The sequence below is a fragment of the Medicago sativa genome, chromosome 1 (genome assembly GCF_051527215.1).
Source record: "Medicago sativa cultivar Bolivia chromosome 1, Bolivia_mono, whole genome shotgun sequence".
NCBI classification, from domain to species: Eukaryota; Viridiplantae; Streptophyta; class Magnoliopsida; order Fabales; family Fabaceae; genus Medicago; species Medicago sativa.
The window spans coordinates 64,626,933-64,649,210 of record NC_140749.1 but is presented as its reverse complement, the minus strand read 5'-3'; the positions used below and the strand labels follow the sequence as shown (position 1 = coordinate 64,649,210).

Genomic DNA, 22,278 nt, shown 5'->3' with positions numbered 1-22,278 from the left:
GTCATCAGAAGCTGAAGATCATTAGAAGCTGAAAGTCATCAGAAGCTGAAGGTCATAAGAAGTTGAAGGTCGACAGAAGCGTATAGCCATCAGAAGCAGATAGTTCAGAAGCAACTTCATCAAAAGCTGAAGCTCATCAGAAGCTGATTATCACCACAAGCTGAAGATTCAAAGATCAACACTTCAAAAGCTGTCTATTGGATTCGAAAACACTGCAGAAGATTAGTGGATGGTTGCAACGGTCATTTTGGTGAAGATTTGAAGGCCTTGGAACCTTATCTTCAAAAAGCGTTGACATTGTACTTTGTACGAACTGTACAACCACCTTCTCCACTACTCTGTTTTGTGTCCACGCTACAGGACAAGAAAACAGCTCCAGAATAACAGCTATGCCTGTAAAGATGTTCCTTCACAATGGGAATGGATTTCAAATTAGTTCTTCATAGGACAACAACTAAATCAGGCAAAAGATCATTGGTGAAAGATCAAGCTTCAACAACGACTCTTTGATGTGCTGGCAATTTCACAACGTCTCTTTCACACCTCTATATAAAGGAGTGAAGACTTAGAGATTTGGTAATGCTGAACGAAAGACTCACAACATTTTTACAAGTGCCAAACCTCTGCTGAAATTGTTCTGCATTCACTTAGAATTTCTGTGTCTCAAAGTTTCATCTTAGAAATTCTTAAGTTATTGAGTCTGTATCTGATCTGTATTGTGAGCACCTCTGATTGTATATCAAGTGTTCAACCTTAAACAATTTTCTGTGTAATTTTGTTTAGTTAGAAGTCTCTTGCAGTTGTGCTTGAGCAGGGAAGTCTCTTGATTGTGTTCTTGAGCATAGGAAGACTCTTGCAAAGTGTGCTTGAGCAAAGGAAGTCTCTTGCAGGTGTGCTTGAGCAATTGTAATCAGATATTACTCTTAGTGAAATCTCCTTGGAAGTGCAAGGGGGATTGGACTACTTCCGGATTGTGGAAGGAACCAGTATAATTGCTTTGTGTCGTTCCTCTTCTCTCTCTGTTTTATTCCGCTGCATTTAGATTCTGATTACCACTTCAGAAGCTGTCTCACATAGCTTCTGACCAGTGTGTTCAGTTTTTAGGAGAAACGAAGAATTTTCTAAAACACAATTCAACCCCCCCTTCTTGTGTTTTTCTCACCTTCAGAGAATCCCCAGACCAATGCGCTAGCTAATACTTTCTCCGTCTCAAAATATAAGCAAAAATTGGTCAACAAAAGTTAATGTATTTGGTTCAAAATTTATACCAAATACATCAACTTATGTTGACTCATTTTTGCTTACATTTTGGGACGGAGGGAGTACAACTAATATGTTTTTCCTCTATGGTTTGATTCAAAGAGAATGTGTGGACAATAAGAATGACCAACAAGGATATTATTTATACTCCCATCATTTCAATTAACTACTTGCCTTGAATATTTGATATTTTCAAAATCTATCAAAGACAGTAAAAGTTGTCTCATCAAGTGTGTGGCAAAACAAACGTAATTAAATTCACAAAGGACACCACAAATACAGACAAAAAAAGTACTCCAAACTCTCAATCAAAACACTTCACAACCAAGCAATTTTCAAGTAAAGAAATGAAATCCGAATCATTGGCAATTATGAAAGTAAAGAAATATTTGTTTTTTCAATTTTATGCTTTGTTTATTAATCTGAATCTGGTGCTCTTCATCATTGAGGTTGGAGATTTGATTTCTTTTGTAAAAACACAAATATCATGCACAAAATAATAAAAACATGCCCATTGTCCTTGTGTGGGATAATTTAAAAGCTAAAATTGAAATTTGGTGTCATAATTTAATTAATCTAAAAAGAAACACATCGTTTTATCCTTCTTTTTTTTTCCTCCAAATACTCTTGAGTGGGAGAGGCTATTTCCTTTTCGAACAAAAAAAGCATCGAAGTCTGGAAAGAAAAAACAACTATTAAATTAATCAAAATATTTGTGTAAACTTCAATAATATCATCTAAAAGTAAATGACGAATATGAGCCGGACATTACTCAAATAATCAGAGAAGGATCATCAAACTCGTTTCAAACTTGTCAGGGCATCACAATAAGATTGACAAACCTGAATTTCTTAACCCATCTTCAACATAGGAATACGTTGAATTATCTGTTTCCTTGCGTAACTACCACCAAATTGAAGCCTTAACATATTCACCACCACAATCGAATCCACATGAAGCTCGGCCCAAGTAAATCCATGAACCCAAGTAGGGGTGGACATGGTTCAGTTCGGAATGAAAACTGAACCGAACCAAACTGAACTGTTTGCTAAATTTAAAATAACTGAACTGAACCGTTTTCATTTCGAATTGAACTGAACTGTTTCAAACCGAACTAAACTGTTTCGAACTGTTGTTATTGACACCTTCAAAAAAAATATGAAAAAAAACAAAGGAAATCGAATTTTAGTTTTTTTTTTTTTTTGACAAAAAAGGAAATCGAATTTTAGTTACCGAACTGAACGGAACTGTTTCAAACTGAACCGAACCGTTTTGAATCGAACTGAATTGTTTTGAACCGAACTGAACTGTTTCAATTCAGTTTCAGAATTGTTACTAATAGTTAAGTTTTTGCTGGTTCAGTTCAGTTCAGTTCGATTTTTTGGTTTTTTGCTTACTCCTAGACCCTCCAAAACTTTCCAAAGCTAAGCCGCATCAGCACTACAAATACAATCAACCAAATATTTTGTATACGTTCAACAACCAACTACAATCATTCATTACCAATTTGTGCCGTATTTTAATAATTTACACGCTAGTTTTAATAATGTGGAAACAAATAGCGTTATCCACATATCATTCTAATTCTTTTACACATAAACCATACCTCATAAATATGTTAATTAAAAAATAAAAACCAGACAATTAAGAATAGTTAATGTCGTCCACAAGTTCAAGATCAATGATAAAAATGTCAAAATTATTAAGTTGGATATCATAATCAAGACTACTATCCTCCATAAAACCTAATTTAACCGACGATATTATTAGACTAGACGTTTCGATTTCAAAACGTTGCAGTTATGAGTTTCGACTTTCCGTATAGCTTGTCACTTCTTCTACCGACAAATAAAAAAACTAGCCACTATTGAATACACATAATCAGACATGACATTCCACAAATAGTTGTAAACTCAAGTCATGATCAGTTCAACGATCATTCACGTGGGTACGGAATAAATGAATCCAAAATATCATTAATGTTTGACATTGATGAAGGGATACCATTTGCTATTGATATGCCAATACATTGAACATGAAAGTACGTCAAAGATTCCAGTTGGTGAAAGTGAATGGCATTGCCCAATTTGCAGCTTTGTATAGGACAAAAATTCAGAAATGGCAAAATGTTTTGAAAGCATCTCCCTACAATTTAAGCTAAACAACATCAATGCCTATGTTTATTATATTATATTGTAGTGTTATGGGTGGATACATGCCAAAAGTGGGTATCTCATAACATTGGCCTTTCATTGCAGCTTTTATACACCTTCTCTTAATATAATCTTTTTATTCATAATGATTATATTCTTTTCAATAACCATGTTATTCGTATAAAATTGTTTAATCTCCGTCAGAAAACCCTATTAGACACGTAAGTGAGTCGTCTTTTTCTCCAATTTGATTTTCTTCATACACAAGAAACAAAGATTAAGCTCATGTTTGTGTTTGCGGTGAATACAAGCTTAACGTGCGTTTTCTCTAAAGCTACAAAATGCAGCTTCTTCATTTTACGTTAAATATGCCTCAGGACGTGAGAAATGCAAATCTACCGCTATTCCAAACAAGCAATAAACATATAATCTCATGTTTAAAGTGTTTGAGTCTCTATTGGACACACAAGTGAGTCGTCCTTTTCTCCGATTGAATTTTTTTCATACACAAGAAAAAAAGATTAAACATATAACAACTTGCTTTTGACCATTGATATTTTTTCTTTTTATGAATCAAAAGCGAAGGAAGGCATCAAAAGATAATTAGACATCCCAACTAGATTGGCACCCCAAGGATACCCCATCCTCTACCACTTTGACCATTGATATATTGGCATTCATAATAAAATTATAAGCATCTTGTTGTCACGTTTCTTTATATTTGTATTATTATTTGCTACATTCAAGGTTAGGCATCTTGTACCATTCTATATATAATGGCCACCACGTTTCAACTTTGAAGCAAACCCTTTTTCAGTCACTATCTGAGCCAAGAGAAAATGTCTAGAATCATGAAAGAACAAATGTTTCCCTTTGGTGAAGATGTTAACTATGATAGAGCCAAAGAAGTGAAAGAATTTGATGAATCTAAAACTGGAGTGAAAGGACTACTAGACTCTGGAATTACCAAGCTTCCAAGATTCTTTATCCATCCAAAAGAGTCTGTTCCAAAGCATGATGCAACTTCTTCATGCTTATTTCATGTTCCTGTGATAGATTTCACAGGATATGAAAAGTGTAGAAGGTTAGAGATACTTAATGAGATTAAGGAAGCATCAGAAACATGGGGTTTCTTTCAAATGGTGAATCATGGTGTTCCAGTTTGTGTTATGGATGACATGTTAAAGGCTATAAAAGAGTTTCATGAGCAACCTAGTGAGGTGAAGAAAAAATGGTATTCACGTGATCATAAGCTGAAAGTTAGATACTTTAGTAATGGTGATCTTCTTGTTGCTAAAGCAGCTAATTGGAGGGATACCATTATGTTTGACTTTCATGATGGTCCTCTTCATCCACAAGCATATCCCTTAGTGTGCAGGTAGGAAGCATTTCTTACTAGTATCAAAGTTTTAACTCCTTCGAGTCGCGATTATTGATGTTGCGTAGAATCACGGTCAAATACAATTAATATAGTCTTAGTGGCATGCCTTTTTTTTTTCTTTCTAAAACCTCCTAATGTCTTATTTAATTAATGTTTTAAAAATCTGACTGAATCAACCGATTCAATCGATTGAATAAGGAATCGTCCAATTCATCGGTAGGTATGGTTTTGATTACATTGCAGTCTGGTTGAACTAGATTGAATTAGGTTTGAAGCGCGGTTGGATATACCAGTTCAACCATGGTTTGAACTGATTGAACCAATTTAACTATAACTTGAAGATCTCACTCGCTCGAGTCGAACACAACTAGTATCAAAGTTTTAACTCGCTCGAGTCGCGATCATTGATGTTACGTAGAATCACAGTCAAATACAACTGGTATACTATATTCTTAGTGGCATACCTTCTTTTCTTCTTTCTAAAACCTTCTTATGTCTGTTTTAATCAATGTTTTAAAAACTGGTTGAATCGACAAGTTCAATCGATTGAATAAGGAATCGTCCATTTTGTCGGTAGGTTTGGTTTTGATTACATTGTAGTCTGGTTGAACCAGGGTTGAATTAGGTTTAAACTACGGTTGGGTATACCAGCTCAACCATGGTTGAACCGATTGAACAAATTTAACTATAACATGAAGATCTCACTTCGGTCCGACTTTCAAAACATCGATTTTAATGTTTGAATATTTTTAAATGACTTTTGTGTTTTATTTTATTCTAATAAATATTATTGTGTGGGATTGTATCCTCTCTAACAATTGCACAAATTAGCAACAACCATAGAACATTGAATCTAAGTACAAGATCAAACTGCACCATTTGTACTTAGATCGAATGGTTCTATGGTTGCTGCATATGATCTATATAATAATTTGTTTGTAGATTAAACTATGTTAAATACCTTTAGAATAGGAGAGTAATGAAAGTTGTTTGTCTTTTTCCTGCAGGGAAGCAGTGATAAAATTCATGGAACATATTCTAAAACTAAGGGAAATATTATCAGAATTAATGTCGGAAGCATTAGGGCTAAAAAGGGACTATCTTGCAAATATAGAGTGCATGAAAAGTGAAACAGTAGTGTGTCACTATTACCCTACGTGTCCTGAACCAGAACTGACATTTGGTGCCACAAAGCATTCAGATCCATCATCCCTCACAATTCTCCTCCAAGATACTATTGGTGGCCTACAGGTTCTCCATCAAAATCATTGGGTTGATATTAACCCAATTCATGGTGCATTAGTGGCAAACATAGGTGACTTCATGCAGGTACTACTAACATTTGATTTGATGAGATTCTTTTATACTTATTCTCACTTTTTTTTTATAAATAAAAAATTAGATTAGGGGAGGCCCACTCTCATGTAAAGTCAGAGAGAACCACCAATCTCATTAAAGATTTACAATGAAATTTACGTATAATTTACCAATTATAGAATTTCGGACTAAAACTCAAATCACAGGTAGTGTAAACTGAAAGTCAAACCATCTCTGCTAACCAAAATGGATTCATTTATATCTCTTCTCTTCAGATTTGATTATAAGAAAAAAAAAGTATTCATAATTTTTGTCTAAAATATAAGTAACTATTATATTGAATGCTTACTATTTCTAGAAATACTCTCCTTTTAATCAAATTTTATTTTGCAATACCCTTTAAACATTCAATAACATAAAGTTTACTTTTGAAAACAAGTTTTTTTTTTTAGATTAAGAAGATTAATTTTATTTCACTAAACTTTATAACAAATATGATATTAAAAATTATTGTTTATAATTGAGATCGGATGAAGTATATGTTTTACTGACAAATGAGAATCTTTCATTTTAGTTTTGGAGTGAAAGTGAGCATAAACTAAGTGATTGATTATAGTTCCATGTCATTTTCTTGTGTAGCTTATCAGCAATGACAAGTTCAAAAGTGTTGAGCATAGAGTACTTGCTGGAAGTGTTGGGCCAAGGGCATCAGTTGCTTGCCACGTGTACCCCAACGCAAGCAAAAAATATAGACCTATAGAGGAGTTCATATCTGATGAAAATCCACCAAAATACAGGGAAACAGATATTACTGAATATCTTACTCACTTTAGGTCTAAAGGGCTTGATGGATGTAAAGCTCTCCCTTATTTTAGGCTATAACATTAACATGCATGAGTGGTGATAGTATTTAACTATGTATAATAATGAGTGTTACTTTCTTAATCAATAATAAAAATGAAAAATCCCTTATGTTTTAGAAAATGTGGATTCAAACTATGCAAATTATTCTGAAGTACACATCCAGACCGCACAAATTTGATAGTTTTTTTGGATGCATACATCTGGATAAGGAATGTTATGATATGAACACTCTCTTTTCAATACTCCATCTAACTTTCCCTCTCTTATTAGATGAAATCAATGTATGTCTCACCACTTTATGTAGTTTCATTTCTAAAATGTAGAACTCACATTGATTTACCTAATAAATTTAACCTAATAAGAAAGTGAGTGTCTGAGATAGTATTCAAAAGAGAGTATTACAAGCGATACTCTGCATCTGATTAAATGTATGCATTCAGGCCACTCAAACTTGATAGTTTTTCTTGATGCATACGTCCAGACTAATGTTGAGGGTGAGAATAGTAATGCCTTAATAAAGAGACAAAATATATGTTGCACAAGTCTTCTCCACCATTCAATACTCGACAGAGCTCTGGTTGTGCTAACTAGTACTAGTAGTAGGACTGAAACATAATGTGTCTCATTAGGCTCTGGTCATGTCAGTCCTATATTTTAACTTACTAGATTTTAAATTCATGCAAATCTATCCAATTTTTTGTTTTGATTCATGTAATGCATCCAGTTTTTTTGTTTTTTTGTTGAATATTATTTTAGAATTATTCTAGTAATATTTTTAGTCTAACTTAATCTGTTTTGTTTTAGTCTATGCAATTTGTTTTAACCCTAAAATATTTGGTTCATGTATAAGTATTTAAGTACTCTCTATAACTTAGATATTGGTATAATCTCAGAAAATGTTAGACTAAAATGAAACGAAAAAATATATATTATAGAGACAACTATGAAACAAAAATTATATCAAGGAGCAAAACAAAAAAGTATATTACAAAAGTTAAAAACATTTAAACAGCAGATTACTATATAGTTTTAAACTCACTAAAGACTTGGTAAACACAACAATATGGTTGGAACATTATAAGTATTTTCATTTTCAAGCACTTACACATAAGATAAAAACATACACAGTCCAATATAAACACAAAAAGACAAAATAATGGAGAACTCACACACTTAAAGCCTCCATGAAATTGGTATCAAAATGCTAAGGATTTTTTTTCCTAAGCTCCCAACAAGTTTCCTTCTCCCAAGACTTCTTTGCTTGGGGAAAGCAGGGAGGAAGGGAAGAAACATAAGCTTAATTTCAAATATCAAGTAACAGCAATCGAAGAAGCAGCGTATAGAACTTTCTGAGAATGAAACATTTATCATGAATGTGTGGTGCTCTTGGACTGCAATAATTGAACAAGCGGCCATAAGATGTCCAGTCTATGTACATTTCTGTTGTTTTGGCCCTGTGACAGACAATTCATCGATCAATATCTAAAGTTTTCAGTCATGAATAACCATAATGCATAATAGTTTTACGACATATTTTTATTTTATTTAAAGAACATGATGTCATTACTTCTATGTTATTATTACGAAAACAAAAACAGTGCAATGAGCTGATTTAACTGAATAAGAAACGAATCTAACTTCTGATCCTACCTCAACCACAAAACACATGCATGTCTTCTCACCACGAGCTTCACTTGCACCGTTCAAAATCGTCAGTCCCAAGCTTCTTACGGCTTCTGCTATCTCAAGAAAATGGCTGCACTCCTCACAGAGCATCTGTAGCATGATTCATGATAATGAGCGTAAGGGATAAGTACTCAATGTAAGTGTATTCTAGAAAGAGTATATGTAAAGGTTGCAATTTTCAACTTCTACATACCTCAACAAGCATCTGCCCATTCTTACTAAGATTTTCTACTAATACTGAATGAATTTTCAGATGGCCTCCTACCTCCATTGCCCAACTTGAACCCTGTTGTTGTTGATAATCAGAGGATCCATGAATGTCATTTTCCATATGATGCAACTGCGCAGTTGTAGGTAGTATTAAAAAAATGAAGATAATATATAATAAAATATAATATAATGTCCTCATTGTAAAATTGTTGTAGGGAGCAAATCAACATTTACTGAATTGCTCATATGATGCTAAAAAACTTGCTTTAGTTAATACTTTCCATTTCATACTTATTGATGTTTATAAAATTAAGGGTCCGTTTGTTTCTATTTTCACTGATAAAATAAATATTAGAGAATACATTGTAGAAATTTCTGAAAATGCACTTTAAAAATAGATTGAAAATTTTCAAAACATTGTTTTCGGTATCTCCAAAAATGCATTTTCTCTAACTAGCTTCCATATTCTCTATCACAGTTAAGAAAAATCAATAACCAAATGAAATTCCAGCTACCCTGGGTTACAATGGCATAGGTGTGAGGTATCCATTGGCTTCAGTGATAACTAATGTTCATCAAGGAACCTGGCTATTCACAAAGCTTAAACTCTGAGATCTAACTTAACCGATCAAAGCCTAATTCCACTCAAATCAATGTATGTAATAAATAAATACAATTTAATTGTTTCTTAATAAATGCCATTATTTTATTATTGGGAAGACATTCTTGATGCATAAGCCTAAATAGCAATTGAACAAGCAAGCATAACCATCTCAAAGCCAATAAGACGTTACCTTTGTCTTTGTTTTAGAAAATTTATTTATCTTGTCAGCATGCTTAGTTACGCTTTGGAGAAAGAGCATGTGCTTTATTGTGCACTCCAACAGTGAATCAATACTGCACTGTTAAAAGTTAAAATAAAACCTTCAGCCACAAGAATTGGAACTACAAGTTGACCGCTATCAAAAAACCAAAGCCTACTGAGACAGGATTAGAAAAATAAATATTTGAGCAAGATACCTTTGCTCCGTTTGGCACCAGTTCTCTTAACTCCTTAATACGGTCTTGGATCAGTTGTCTGTCCCTTGGTCTAGGCCTACAACTTTCACCTGGCCTAGCCCTCTTTTTGCTGTTTTTAGATGGTTCAGAAGACCTCTCAAACTGGTTACTACACGAGCTAGGACATGTAGAAGAAAAACTTTTGGGGGATATCACACCGCAGATCCCTGACAAACTCAAACTATGATGGTGCATATCCTCTTTAATATGAGATGGTTGATCAATTGAATAGCCTTCTGAATTAATATTTCGGTCATTATGAACAGAAACTTCAGGTTTTCTTCCAGAGACCATTGTGTCCTGCACTGATGTAGAAAATGATACCTCATTATCTACAATATCATTATTACTATGGCAAACTTTGGTCACCACTGCTTCCAAAAGATGTTCCGGACGAGATTCAAAAGTCAATTGGCTGCAGCTAATCTCATCTGACATCTCAGAAGCTTTACTATCTTGATTTCCTTGTACCGTCCAATCAAAATATTTACTCTCTTTGAGAAAACCTGGTCCAAGTGCTTCATGTAACTCATAACCAGCAGGAAATTTCAATGTGTATGAGGTATCCTCGTAAAAAGACTCGGTCTGAAACTTTGACATCTCAGTATCAGCTTCTACATTTTCTGATGGACTTGTTAAATCTTTGGTACTATTATAATCCATGACTGAATTGTGTAAAAACGATGAGACATTTTTGTCTGGTTTCAAACTAGTATCTTTGCAGCCATTATTGTTCCCTTCACACATCCTTTCATTTGAAGGTTTCATCCCTACTTGTTTCGTATTCTCTGCAGTCATCATATTTGACATCGATTGAAGCAAGATGGAACCTTGATCGCTGTCAATTTCAAGCCCCTCGTGTTTGGCCACATCAATAGTCATTTTCTGATAAACAGTAGGAGATGAATAGCTTTTCCCAGGACATTGGAAGGGCGTTACCATATCAAGTGTTTCACCCGTCATGGTTTTCTGTGTGTTACGTTTCACGCTTTGGATTTGACTAGGAAGGCAACCTAATGTGTGATCACGAATAGACAAAAAGAGACTTCTTATGTGAGTTACAAACCCCATGTCTTCACCAACCTGCATTCACAGATGACAGAAAAGGAACGAATCATTAACATTTTGCTAACAAATGGACTTCTGCATAAAAGATTCTACGTATGTCCAAACTATTATACAATCCGTCAAATTTATTCAACTACATTTTAAGCAGAACACCGAGCACAATAATTACATGCTAACTAAACATTTGCCTGTCAACATGTAAGGCTTGGTAAGTCAGGGTCATGATGCGAGAAATTGTATTTGCATACTCACCACTAAAAATTATATGCCTTTGTATTTTATGTCAAATATATTAGTTTTGGAGACTAATTTAGTAAATTAAATTAATATGCTTTCAGTCTTGCATTGACTATTAAGCTCTCATTGATTTCTCTTGAAGATTTTTTATTTGCTTATTATGTATAATAAGGACTGACAGGGATTTAATTTAACCAATGCTTCAATCACCACCAAGCAATTACCGAAATTAGGAGATTATATAAATGGGATGTCATATTATCTGAATATATTAAAGTAGCAAAAGAGTGAAAATAATCTTCAAAATGCTGAAGAAGTTGAAAAGAAAAACATTATAAAGAATAATGGATTCTCTTTTGAACCGCATTGGCAACAACATTCACAAGAAGCAAGAAATTTAAGCATTAAAAGGGACAAGGAGAAGACTATAGTCAGCATACTTTATTTAAGGAGCCAAGTTGAACAACTCCAAGTGGTAGTACTGCTACGACAACAATTGTCTGTAAATGCAAGGCAAAGCTCTATTAATGAAAAATGTGATTGCAAAGAAGTCATATTTTCAAACCAATTACACGCCTTCAAATCTTACTATACAGGACCAAATGCAAGTTGCATCATTGAAGAATAAGGATCCTCACCTTAAAAGATGGACTAGAAATTGTAACTTGATTATCTGCACAGATCCACTGATGTTTTCCAGTAACAGCTACCTGTCCAACCATACTGTAGAAACAGGACATTAGGCTAAAAGTTATACAAAAGATAAATTTAATCTTAAACTGCATCTAGGTTCATTAGTTTATTCATAGTTTCATACCCTTCCCCTAACGAATATACATGATACGGCATCTTCGCAACAGATAATCCTAGAGGGTCATGTGAAAAATCTCCAACATAGATCTGCTCCAAGGTGTTCTGAGAGCACATACTTTGGGAAGAATCACAATTATCAGGGTTGTCATAGTAAGCATCCTCCCATGTCAAGATCCTGCAAGCAATTGCCACACCAATAAAACATGTTAAGATAAGACATATGAAATTTAACTCATTGGGCTAAATACAATTGAAACCTAACAACATAACAAATGCAAGTCTCAACAAATTTATGTCAAGACTTGACATCTGGAGGGTGACCCTGGAGGGTGACCCAGGTGATCTGATAGCAGTGGCCCAACAGATATTGAATAGGCTCTGATACCAACTAAAAATTTGGGTTGGCCTAACTCAACCCCACAAAACCAACTTGTAAGGTGAGACACCCCGTTTCTAAACTCATTTTGACGTCATATCTGATTGGAACTCTCAACAATTACATATTGCACTCTTACTAGAAAGATTATACTCCAAACAAAATGCTTGTAGAACAAACTAATTTTCCTTAAAACCAAATCTAAAATTGATTCTTGACATACAAGCCATGCCCTTCTTAATTCAATATCTAAAAGGAGTTATTGAAACAAGCATCATACATATGTTCTAATCCAATCACCAAGAAACCTCTATAACATGAAAATCAGCAAACATTATGGAAATTAGAAAGGAAAAAAATAAACTTAAGAATAGTGACAAATAACTTCAACACTAAAAGTAATACATCATCATCACATAAATAAATTTGAAAGACAAAATCAAATAAGAAAATGAAAACACAAACCATACATTCTAGCACAACGTTGTAGCTTCCAAAAGATAGCATACTTCCAATCAGTATCCAAACAAAGGCTTCTTAGTAGTTGATGCAAATTGGTACCCATCTTCTTCACCTTCTTCCACAAAAACCAAAACTTTAACACCCTCCAAATAAAGGGTTATTATAAATCACTCTCCCTAGTCCCTAGTCCCTAGTCTCTCTCCCACCACCACCCCCTCAAAAAAAGAAACCAACAACAAAAAAAGCAACAAAAACCCTTTGCTTTAGCTTCCTCTATAAGACCCTCTTCCAGCTTGTTTCCTCCTCAACCCTGCTCGCCGTTTTAATGGCGGTCCGACCGTTGCCAATAACAACCTATCCCTACCCATCACACCTCTCACTCACTTCCTCCCAACCTTCGAACCTCAAATTCTTCAAAAAATTCTACAATGATTCACAATTGCAACAAACATAAACAGAACCAATAAAACTATCACAAGCATTGAAATTGCAAGCTTCCATGGATTAAAAATACAATTTTTTTAGCTTATATCTGAAGACATGGATGACCCAGATGAGAATTTTCAAAAATATGTATGAAATTGAGTGTTTAAGGGAAAGTGAAGATGAAAAAATTGTGAACTGAGTAAAAGGGGTGTGAAAGAAAGTGTAAAGTTTAAGGCTTTATTTAGAAGCTAAAAATGTGAAACCAGAAAATTTATATAATCTTTGAGCTACATTTGTCAACAAAATTGAAAGAAAAGCTCACTGTTTTGGTTTGCTTTTTTCTGCTTTCTCTTGCTTTCGGCAGTAGAGAAGAAAGAGAGTGTGTTTTGTCAGCTGTTGAATGCAAGAGAGGAAGTGGGAGGACTATTTTATACTGCAAATTTGGAATGTAACCATGAGGGGCATTTTAGTAACAATGGTGTTATTTATGCCGCTGTTTTTAAAACCGGACCGAACCGGTTGGTTCAATCGGATGAGCCGTGGAAGATCAATATAGCGATTGATTTGATCTCGGTTGTATTGTAGCCAATGTTTGTATTGGCGGTAGATGTGTTGTAAACGTGCGTTTGGAGAGATCCTACCATTTGTAGCTTTTGTATTATCACATCTCAAGGCTCTCGAACGCACTGTGGCAGTGGTGAAACGCCAAAACAAACACGTGGTTGGTTTAACGATTTTCATTTTTATCTGGTTTAACTATGATTGAATTTGAAGCAATTAAACAATGATTTAAAGGTTTTACTTATTTGATCTCATGTCTTATTTTAAAACGTTGATTTCATTTTCGTAAATCTTATATATGTGAATCTTTTATAAGCATACGTCTATGGTAAATGTGGGCATGATTAGAAGAGAAAGAGACCAATTAAACACAATTGTATGAATGTGGGTTTCGATCAGTTTATGAACAAGAAATTTCTCGTCCCAATGTTATCTTAACGTGAAAATGAAGAAGCTACAAAACCAAGCTTCTATCAAACTCACCGCAAAAATGATAAAAGTCATTGGTAAACCAAAGAATAATTAATCATATGTTATCAACAATACTTAAGTCTAAAAAATTTCATTTTTGTTTGACTAAGAAGGACTTGGATTCTTTGTCATCATACATAATTATTGGAAATAGATAAGGTAATTCATATTGTAATTTTAATTAAATGAAAACTCGAAATCTCAATTGTTTAACGGGTCTTGTTAACGAGTATCCCCGAGACATTTTTTAAGCATTCTAAAATAATCAATTATTCTTTAAAAAAGTCAAATATTTCGATTTCCAATACATTGATTACACACATGTTGATAAATAATTACTATTTATGGTCCTTAAAGAGTGCTTCGGGGGTAGTCGTTAACATTTTCCTTCTTTAATGTTGATCAATAGTTGAAATGATTGACTAGATGTCAATTAACCATAGATAAATCTATTTCCCTCACAATATGAAGGGTTATTAGAGGTTAATTTGTGTTTACATGACTTTAACAAATAACGACCCTTCAAGAGAACAAAGGAGATGAAATAATGAGAAAATGGAACAATCCAATTAAGCAATGAGTAGTGTCAAATGATGTGGCCAACAACATCATATCATATAGTGGAAATGCATTCCTATCTTTTCAGCCCTCAAAATTTTCCAATCCATTTTTGAAACCAATGTGAAGTTTACTCACTCTTAAGGTCGTTTTCAACAATGATCTTATTGCCCTAAAGTTGTGACACCCACAATTCATCACTTTAAATCTTTTTTCCTATTTTATTATATACTCCTACCTCATTATAATTCATAATATTCTTTGAGGATACCATATCTTAATAATAATTCACATTTTTCTTAAGGGTTCTATTTGGGCCAACCCTATATGTCATATTGTTTAGGGCAACTTCAATTTGATCCTTGCTCTCATTTCAAATGGGTTAAGTCAAGCACATCAATGAATTAATTTTGTTCCAAGATGTTTCTTGTCCTACCACCAGCTTAAAATAAGTACGTTCCCTTGCCCCGTACCAACTCAACATCATTTTTGGAATCCCATTATTTGTTTTTGGACTGCAATATTCAAGAGTGATTATTGCCACTGATTTCTAATCACTTTTTTCTTTTTTTATTGCTTCATTTTTTATTATATTTTTTTGTAATTTAGAGTAAAGTCTCAAGGGTACGTTACGTAGCATTAGTAGCATGTATATGCTATCTAAATTAGTCATTATTATTTACAAAAAAAATAAAAAAAAAATAGTCATTGTTTTAATAACTCATAAAGGACAAATTAGGATAACAAAATAACTAATAAGGTTAAAAGAGAAGAGAGGTGACCCTATTGTTCCTTCTTTCATTGAAGAGGCCCTATTGTTTCATTAGGGTAAATTATTGAATGTTGTTGATTTGATGGTAATGTGATGATTTCAACTGCTATCCTAAAGACTATAGCAATATTAAGGCACAAAGCAACCTTGTATTTAATTTGTTGCTTAAATAGTCCTAAGATAGTAGTACTATCCCACTAGTCATGGGTTTCATCAATAATCTATCACTACAAATCCTAATAATGATCTACCTGGCTACTATCTATCATCCCATATTTTGCTTGAAACTAGTCTTATCTTGGGTCAAAACCCACAAACAAAGTAATCATATTGGTCTCTAAAATATAGAAATAAATTCAAGGCATAAAATAAAGAAAAATGGATTATTACTACTATTCAATCGCCGAATGAAAAAATCTTAAATAGCTGTTATGAAGTCAACTTGATGCATGAATTTGATAAGTTACCGATAAAGGAATGGCCGTTATCATGAATACAATGAGACAAAAAACAATGATTTATTTCTCTTGTTTTTTCTCCATGTTACTATTACATTAGACTAATGACAGGTTTTTACTTTTTCATTCGTGTTTACTATTAGACTATATATATTTTAAACTCGATACCCGTCGTAAGGACCGACTAATCTGAACGATCAATTCAATCCTCCACTAGCAAATGTTAATTGAAGTGAGTCATAGCAAATCTTTGTATGGATTGACTAAATCACAAAAATTATTGGGGTATGCGGGATTCAAATCTAAGGTCTAATATTGAGGAGACTCTCAAGTTTCAAACCTTCATTGCCCGGTAAAGGTTCGTGGGTTATATATTGGAGTATATTAGATTGTCTACCCATGCAATGCAATTGCATGTAAAAATTATATTTTAATATTATTATTTACATTTTAAAATAAAAATAATAAAGCCTTCAAAACAAAAAATAAAATAAAATAATTAGAAGCATGAGGAGACATTCATGGTGTTAAAGTGTTGCGGTGGAGCAGCGCTCCTGACACATCTTTTATTTGTTGATGATTTTTTTTTTTTCTGAGACCAAAGAGAGTGAAGTTAGAGATTTACTTGATACTCTGTGCATTTATGAGGAGATATTAGGTGACGCCATTAATATGCAAAAATCCGAAAATTATTTCATCAAAAGTACTAGTGCTCGGAAGAAGGAACAACTGCAAGGTGTATTTTTCAAGTGACTGAATGTGTGGGCTCAAGAAAGTATCTTGATCTTCCCTCCATTATTTGATAGAAGAAGGCTATTTTAACTTGGAAAATGTTAACTTGTACCCTAAAGACACAAGTTAATGAATCAAAAGTAGAAATAGTTTATTGTAATGTGTGCATTTCATTTAATCTTTAACTTTTTAATGGATTGAATGCACAAAATTTTATAGAATATTTCTTCTTTTGAGTTTCTTAACATGTGCCCTAAGGGCACAAGTTAACACTACCTTTTTAACTTTATATGTGATCATACTTAGAAACGGATACAAAGTTGGTTAAATAAACATTTTTCAAAAATGGACATAGATGTACGCATTAAATAATTTCCTCAATCAATTCCAATGTATTCCATGAGTTCTTTTCTTATAGTGTCTAATTTAGGAGATGAGATTCAATGTATGTTAAATTCATCCTGGTGGGGTTCGAATAGAAACAATGGAAGAGGTATCAACTAGTTAAGTTAAGATAAATTAACCATGAGAATGAAACATAATCTAAGTTTTATATGGCGCAGTATCCATACTTCACAGGTAGTGGTAAAGGGGGGAGGAGATGTGCGGAAAACTAAGGTGTTGAGTGATGCTTGGCTAAGGGAGTAAAATAACTCCCATGTGACTAGTCCAAAAAATCTGTTTTTTCAAAGTTTGTATGTTTCAGACCTTATTGAACTAAATAGAAAGGAATAGAGAAGGATTTTCATTGAGGAAAATTTATTGCAACTTGCAAGGGATGGTTCTAGCATATTGTCGATATCACTCTATGATGAAGAACAAGAAGATGTAGTGAATTGGAAACTTACTCCCACCAGAGTATATAGTGTTAAATCTGGATGTGCTATATTATGGAGCATTTGATGGATAATAGTGAGTATCGAGTGGTTGATAATTGGAAAAATTTATGGGGTTTGAAGATTCCTTAAAGAATGAAGGTGTTTCTTTGGAGGGAAGCAAGAAGGTGTTCATCCACATGCAACAATATCAACAGAGGATTAAACTACACTGATAAATGTGTGTGTTTTTTAGGCTCTAACATGTGTAAATAGGGTTCAGGCCCTCTCCTGGTTCTTTATTGCATTTTCTTTGCTTTGATTAAAAAAAAAACAAGTATATTATATCTTGTATTATGACAATTTTGATTAATGAAATGAGTTAACTTTATCATGTAAAAAATAAAAGTGAATATGAGTAAAATTTGGTCGTTATATCACGGTCAACGTCAACGTTGACTAACCATTGACCAGCTGTTCTTTAACATAAGAACCCAATTGAAAAAAAAAATATAGTAGTTCAAATATCTAATTACAACTTTTTATAGTTCATGGATTTATTTAAAAATTCTGGAATAGTTTCATGGACCTACAAATTAATTCAATTTATTTTGGAATTATGCTCTTTACCCAACAGTTATTGCTCGCTCCCAACTGAACTTTCCAAAATACCCCTGCGTGAGTTAACTAACGCAAGTGTTAATTTCCAGCGTGAGTTAACTCAGGCAAGTGTTAATTCCAGCGTAAGTTAAGTTGAGCAGCACATGTTAAGATGCGCAGATTTTAACACTTGCGTTACTTAACTAACGCATATGTATTTTCGGTATTTCAGTTGGGCACGAACATTTGTGTTGGGAGAAGAGCAGAATTTTTTATTTTGAAGGATTCATTTCTAACATGTTTAAATGGATCATTATATGAATCTTCCTACCATGTTCAAATGTCAAAATGGGAGCCAAAATCTTCTCAATAGATCTCGTAGTTGAGCTTTTTACTAACACGTCATTTAAGGATGACACCATAGCCTCTAAAGCCATGAGTACTAGTTTGATATCCTCCAAAGCCATGGGGAGTAGTCAATATTGATGGGCGTGAAATTAATGGAACACCCATATATAAGAAAATTCAATCTGGTCAACAAAATTCCAATTTTAAATGTGACAAACAAGTTTATTCAAAGAAAAAATATGACGAATAAGTAACCTCAGTGTCCACTACTCGAATGAATTATATATTAGCTACAAGTTAAGCAACACCAAGATTTACACTAATAATGTTTAGGAAGATTTTCTTTACTTTAACTTGCTTGGAGATTTGCCATGGTACATTAGTTAAATAATATTAATTATTGTTTTGAATTTTTATTTGGAAGTGACCATCAAATGATAAAACAAGGAATCCAAAGATGTCTTTAATTAAATTATTTTTCTTTTCACTATATAATTTTGTAATAGTGATATTATTTCTTTCATAAAAAATAATATAATATAGATTTCAATCTTAAATGTATATTGACCACTCAAAAAATAATCCTAAGTGTAAATAAGGAATTCTAAAAAAGATGAGTCTATATAGGAGTAAAAAAAACTCATAATTATATGTGCAAATTTTGTAGTCCATTTTTGGATCATTAATAATTACTTAATGGTTTATGATTATGATGATAACGACAACTATGTAAATGTGGTCCGAAATCTAGTTGATCACTTTCGACAAAGTTAAATTTCAGGTAGAATTATGGAGTGCCATTGATTTCTATGGGGATATGTACAAGAAGATATTGACCATATCTAACAGCATTTAATCTTCAATGATACTGTTACAAGGAAAAGTCAAGCATGATGTTTTAATTAAAAGGTTATTCCTACCACCATTATGAAAACCCTACATGATCAATTTCTAACCACACGTAATTTAGGTAAGATAATTAGAGTGTTTAATTTAAATCTATGCCATTGGAGATAAGGTAGCTAGGTTTAATTAGTGGCAATCGTCATTCAGTTAGCTCTCACCCACATTGTATCCATGAATCAAAAGCTATTAATGTAATTTTGTTATTCAAGATTTCAATTAGTATAATATAATTTTGGGGCTGTTTACTTTTTAAAAGTATTGAATTTTTCTTTACCTAAAATTTGTGTTTATCATAAATTCCTAATAAGAAGATAAAAAAACTCTTGTAGTAAACAAAAAAGAGTATAATTTTTAGTGCAAGAAAACATAAGAAATGAGAGAATTTGAATTGTTTCGAACAAAATTTTTTTGTGCTTGACTAAAATTAACAAATACTGAAATTGTGGTCAGACTAAGACATCAACCAAACACCTTCTCCATTTTACTGAAAAATTCATTTGCATCATAAAATCATGTGGTTGACCTAAATCTATCGAATCATAGACTTTTCTAGACATGGCAAAAAAACCCGTCCTCGCTCAGACCCGGCCGCTCCCGCTCCGAATTTAATGGGGAAAAGCCGATTTAACTGGGTGCGGGTGCGGGTGTGGGGGAAATTTGGGTTTTTAGTACAGGGGCGGGGCCGAGGGCGGGGGATGCTTATACCCGTCCCACACCCGCCCCTTCCCCGCACCCATTTTTGAAATTTACTTTATTGAATTTTATAATCTTATTTCCATAAGCACCAACCTATTTTAATATATTATTACTCTTTAGAAACATGTTTCTTATAATTATTTTGTTCTTTTGAAAAAGTTTATTAGATATTTAATTATTGGGTCATGCTACCTTGCGCCCTAAGGGCACAAGTTATGGAGCTTAAAATGGAAATTAAAAATAAATTTTATATTAAAAGTATAACTTTTGCAACTTTTAAGACATTGAATGTACAAGTTTCAAGATTTATTTGGTCTTATTTAGATATTTTTGGTATCCTAAGCAACTACAAAGATAATTTTGTTAACAATAAAAAGTATTGCAAAATTATCTTTTAAGACATTGAATGTACATGTTCAACTGCCACATTAAATTTTTAGCTTCACAAGTTCACGTTGAGTATTGCCTTGGAAAGTGAAAACGACATGTTTGACGTCAGTGGCAAAGCTGGCCAACTTTTTATGAGGGTGACCAAATAAAATGAAATTGAATAAAATAATTTTTTTTGATGGAAAGATAATTTTTTTTTGACAAGAAATAAAATTTATTTTTAAAATTAATATATTAAATTTAATCCTTAAGGAAAAAGCACAACAATTTTACTTATGTGAAATGCAAGTTAAAGATGCATTTTACTTAAATAAAATCACAACTAAGAGTCAATTACAAGAAATTCATTGTTCATTTTATATTTAAGTTTTGTCTTTATAAATTTTATTGTTAACAAAATTATCTTTGTAGTTGCTTAGGATACCAAAAATATCTAAATAAGACCAAATAAATCTATCAAATAAGTGATAATCATTTCAGTATCAATTTTAAATGTAAATTCTCCACCCACACAAGTTTTGGGGCCTTAAACAAAACAAAAAACCCTGTTCTATACAGTTGAATTTCATTACGGTCTCAAATGTCCTATAGTCAAAGTCTTAATTTAATTTTATCGTTATTATACCTCATTTACAACATAAACAATTTTACTAGGAGTATTAGTCAATGGTTGTATGTTTTCTGCAACTTTTGCCCCGAGGCAGTACAAAGAGTTCTCAGACTATTTGCACTTTTTTTCTTTTGAAGAAGCTAAATTAACCCATCAAAATTGTCCTTACTTGAATTATCTTATTTTTGATGAATAAAAAGGGCCAAGAAACCTCTAGGAAAGCCAATACACGGCATCTCTATACGTATAGAAAGTGAATAATAGTATGATTTTTGTGTGTGTGTAAGTAATCAACCATGGTTCATAGCCTCATAGGCATAGGCAAGTAATGAAGTGAAAATAAAGTATTTATTGCGAGTGAAGCTATTGGTTCGATTTCTATCCAGACAAATCAACCTGCCCAATTTTGTGCAATGCCTTTTAAGTAAGCTTTTCCATTTTGAGGTAGCTAGAAAGGATCAAATTCCTAATGGGAACTAAGTTATTTATTTAGGAAGATTGAGACTTATACTAGAGACATATATATAGGGTAGGATGACTACTTCAACAGCTGGATTATGCAAAAGTTGATTTGTATTAAGCCAAAAACAAGGTCCATAAGGTTATTAAAGGGTCACATTTGATCTTAATGGAACAAACAAAGATCTAATATGATTTTTGTTCCTTTATTTATTCTGTTATATGACTTATGATTTGTAAAACACATGAGTTTCGTGTAAGTAAATACTTGGACCTTCTCATTTCAAGTACATGTTATGTTAGCCATATGAATGTATTTTTTTTTGTTACAATTAGCCATATGAAAAAAAAAATTAAGATATAGGTAAGTGTAATGAAGCTGTCAATATTCTATGATGATAATATATTGTCGAAGAATTACTTTCAATTCTTTGATAGACCATTTAATCAAATTAGTTTTCACCTTTCAAATCAATTTCCATTAGGAATTTGATGCAAGCATGCATGTATATATAAATAAGTCTATAACTTTTGTCTTTTGCACACAAATAATCAAGGTGAACTTAAGTTCAGCACAAAATTTTAAAGCC

At 32.9% G+C, this 22,278-nt stretch overlaps 2 protein-coding genes across 2 annotated transcripts; one reads left to right on the top strand and one right to left on the bottom strand.

Moving 5' to 3' along the window:
- The first annotated feature begins 3,445 nt into the window (after positions 1-3,445).
- Positions 3,446-7,095, top strand: LOC146956395 (1-aminocyclopropane-1-carboxylate oxidase homolog 1-like). The gene is made up of 3 exons (XM_085728711.1): positions 3,446-4,791; positions 5,802-6,123; positions 6,751-7,095. The coding sequence occupies exons 1-3, from the start codon at positions 4,253-4,255 to the stop codon at positions 6,991-6,993; spliced, it is 1,104 nt and encodes a 367-aa protein (XP_085584837.1). The 5' UTR covers positions 3,446-4,252; the 3' UTR covers positions 6,994-7,095.
- Positions 7,096-8,039: 944 nt separating this feature from the next.
- LOC146956394 (transcription factor EMB1444-like) lies at positions 8,040-13,714 on the bottom strand. The gene is made up of 9 exons (XM_085728709.1): positions 12,895-13,714; positions 12,053-12,223; positions 11,874-11,958; positions 11,676-11,735; positions 9,892-11,013; positions 9,666-9,773; positions 8,855-9,001; positions 8,626-8,751; positions 8,040-8,429 (listed from the first exon to the last, which is right to left on the bottom strand). The coding sequence occupies exons 1-9, from the start codon at positions 12,987-12,989 to the stop codon at positions 8,343-8,345; spliced, it is 2,001 nt and encodes a 666-aa protein (XP_085584835.1). The 5' UTR covers positions 12,990-13,714; the 3' UTR covers positions 8,040-8,342.
- Positions 13,715-22,278: the final 8,564 nt, after the last annotated feature.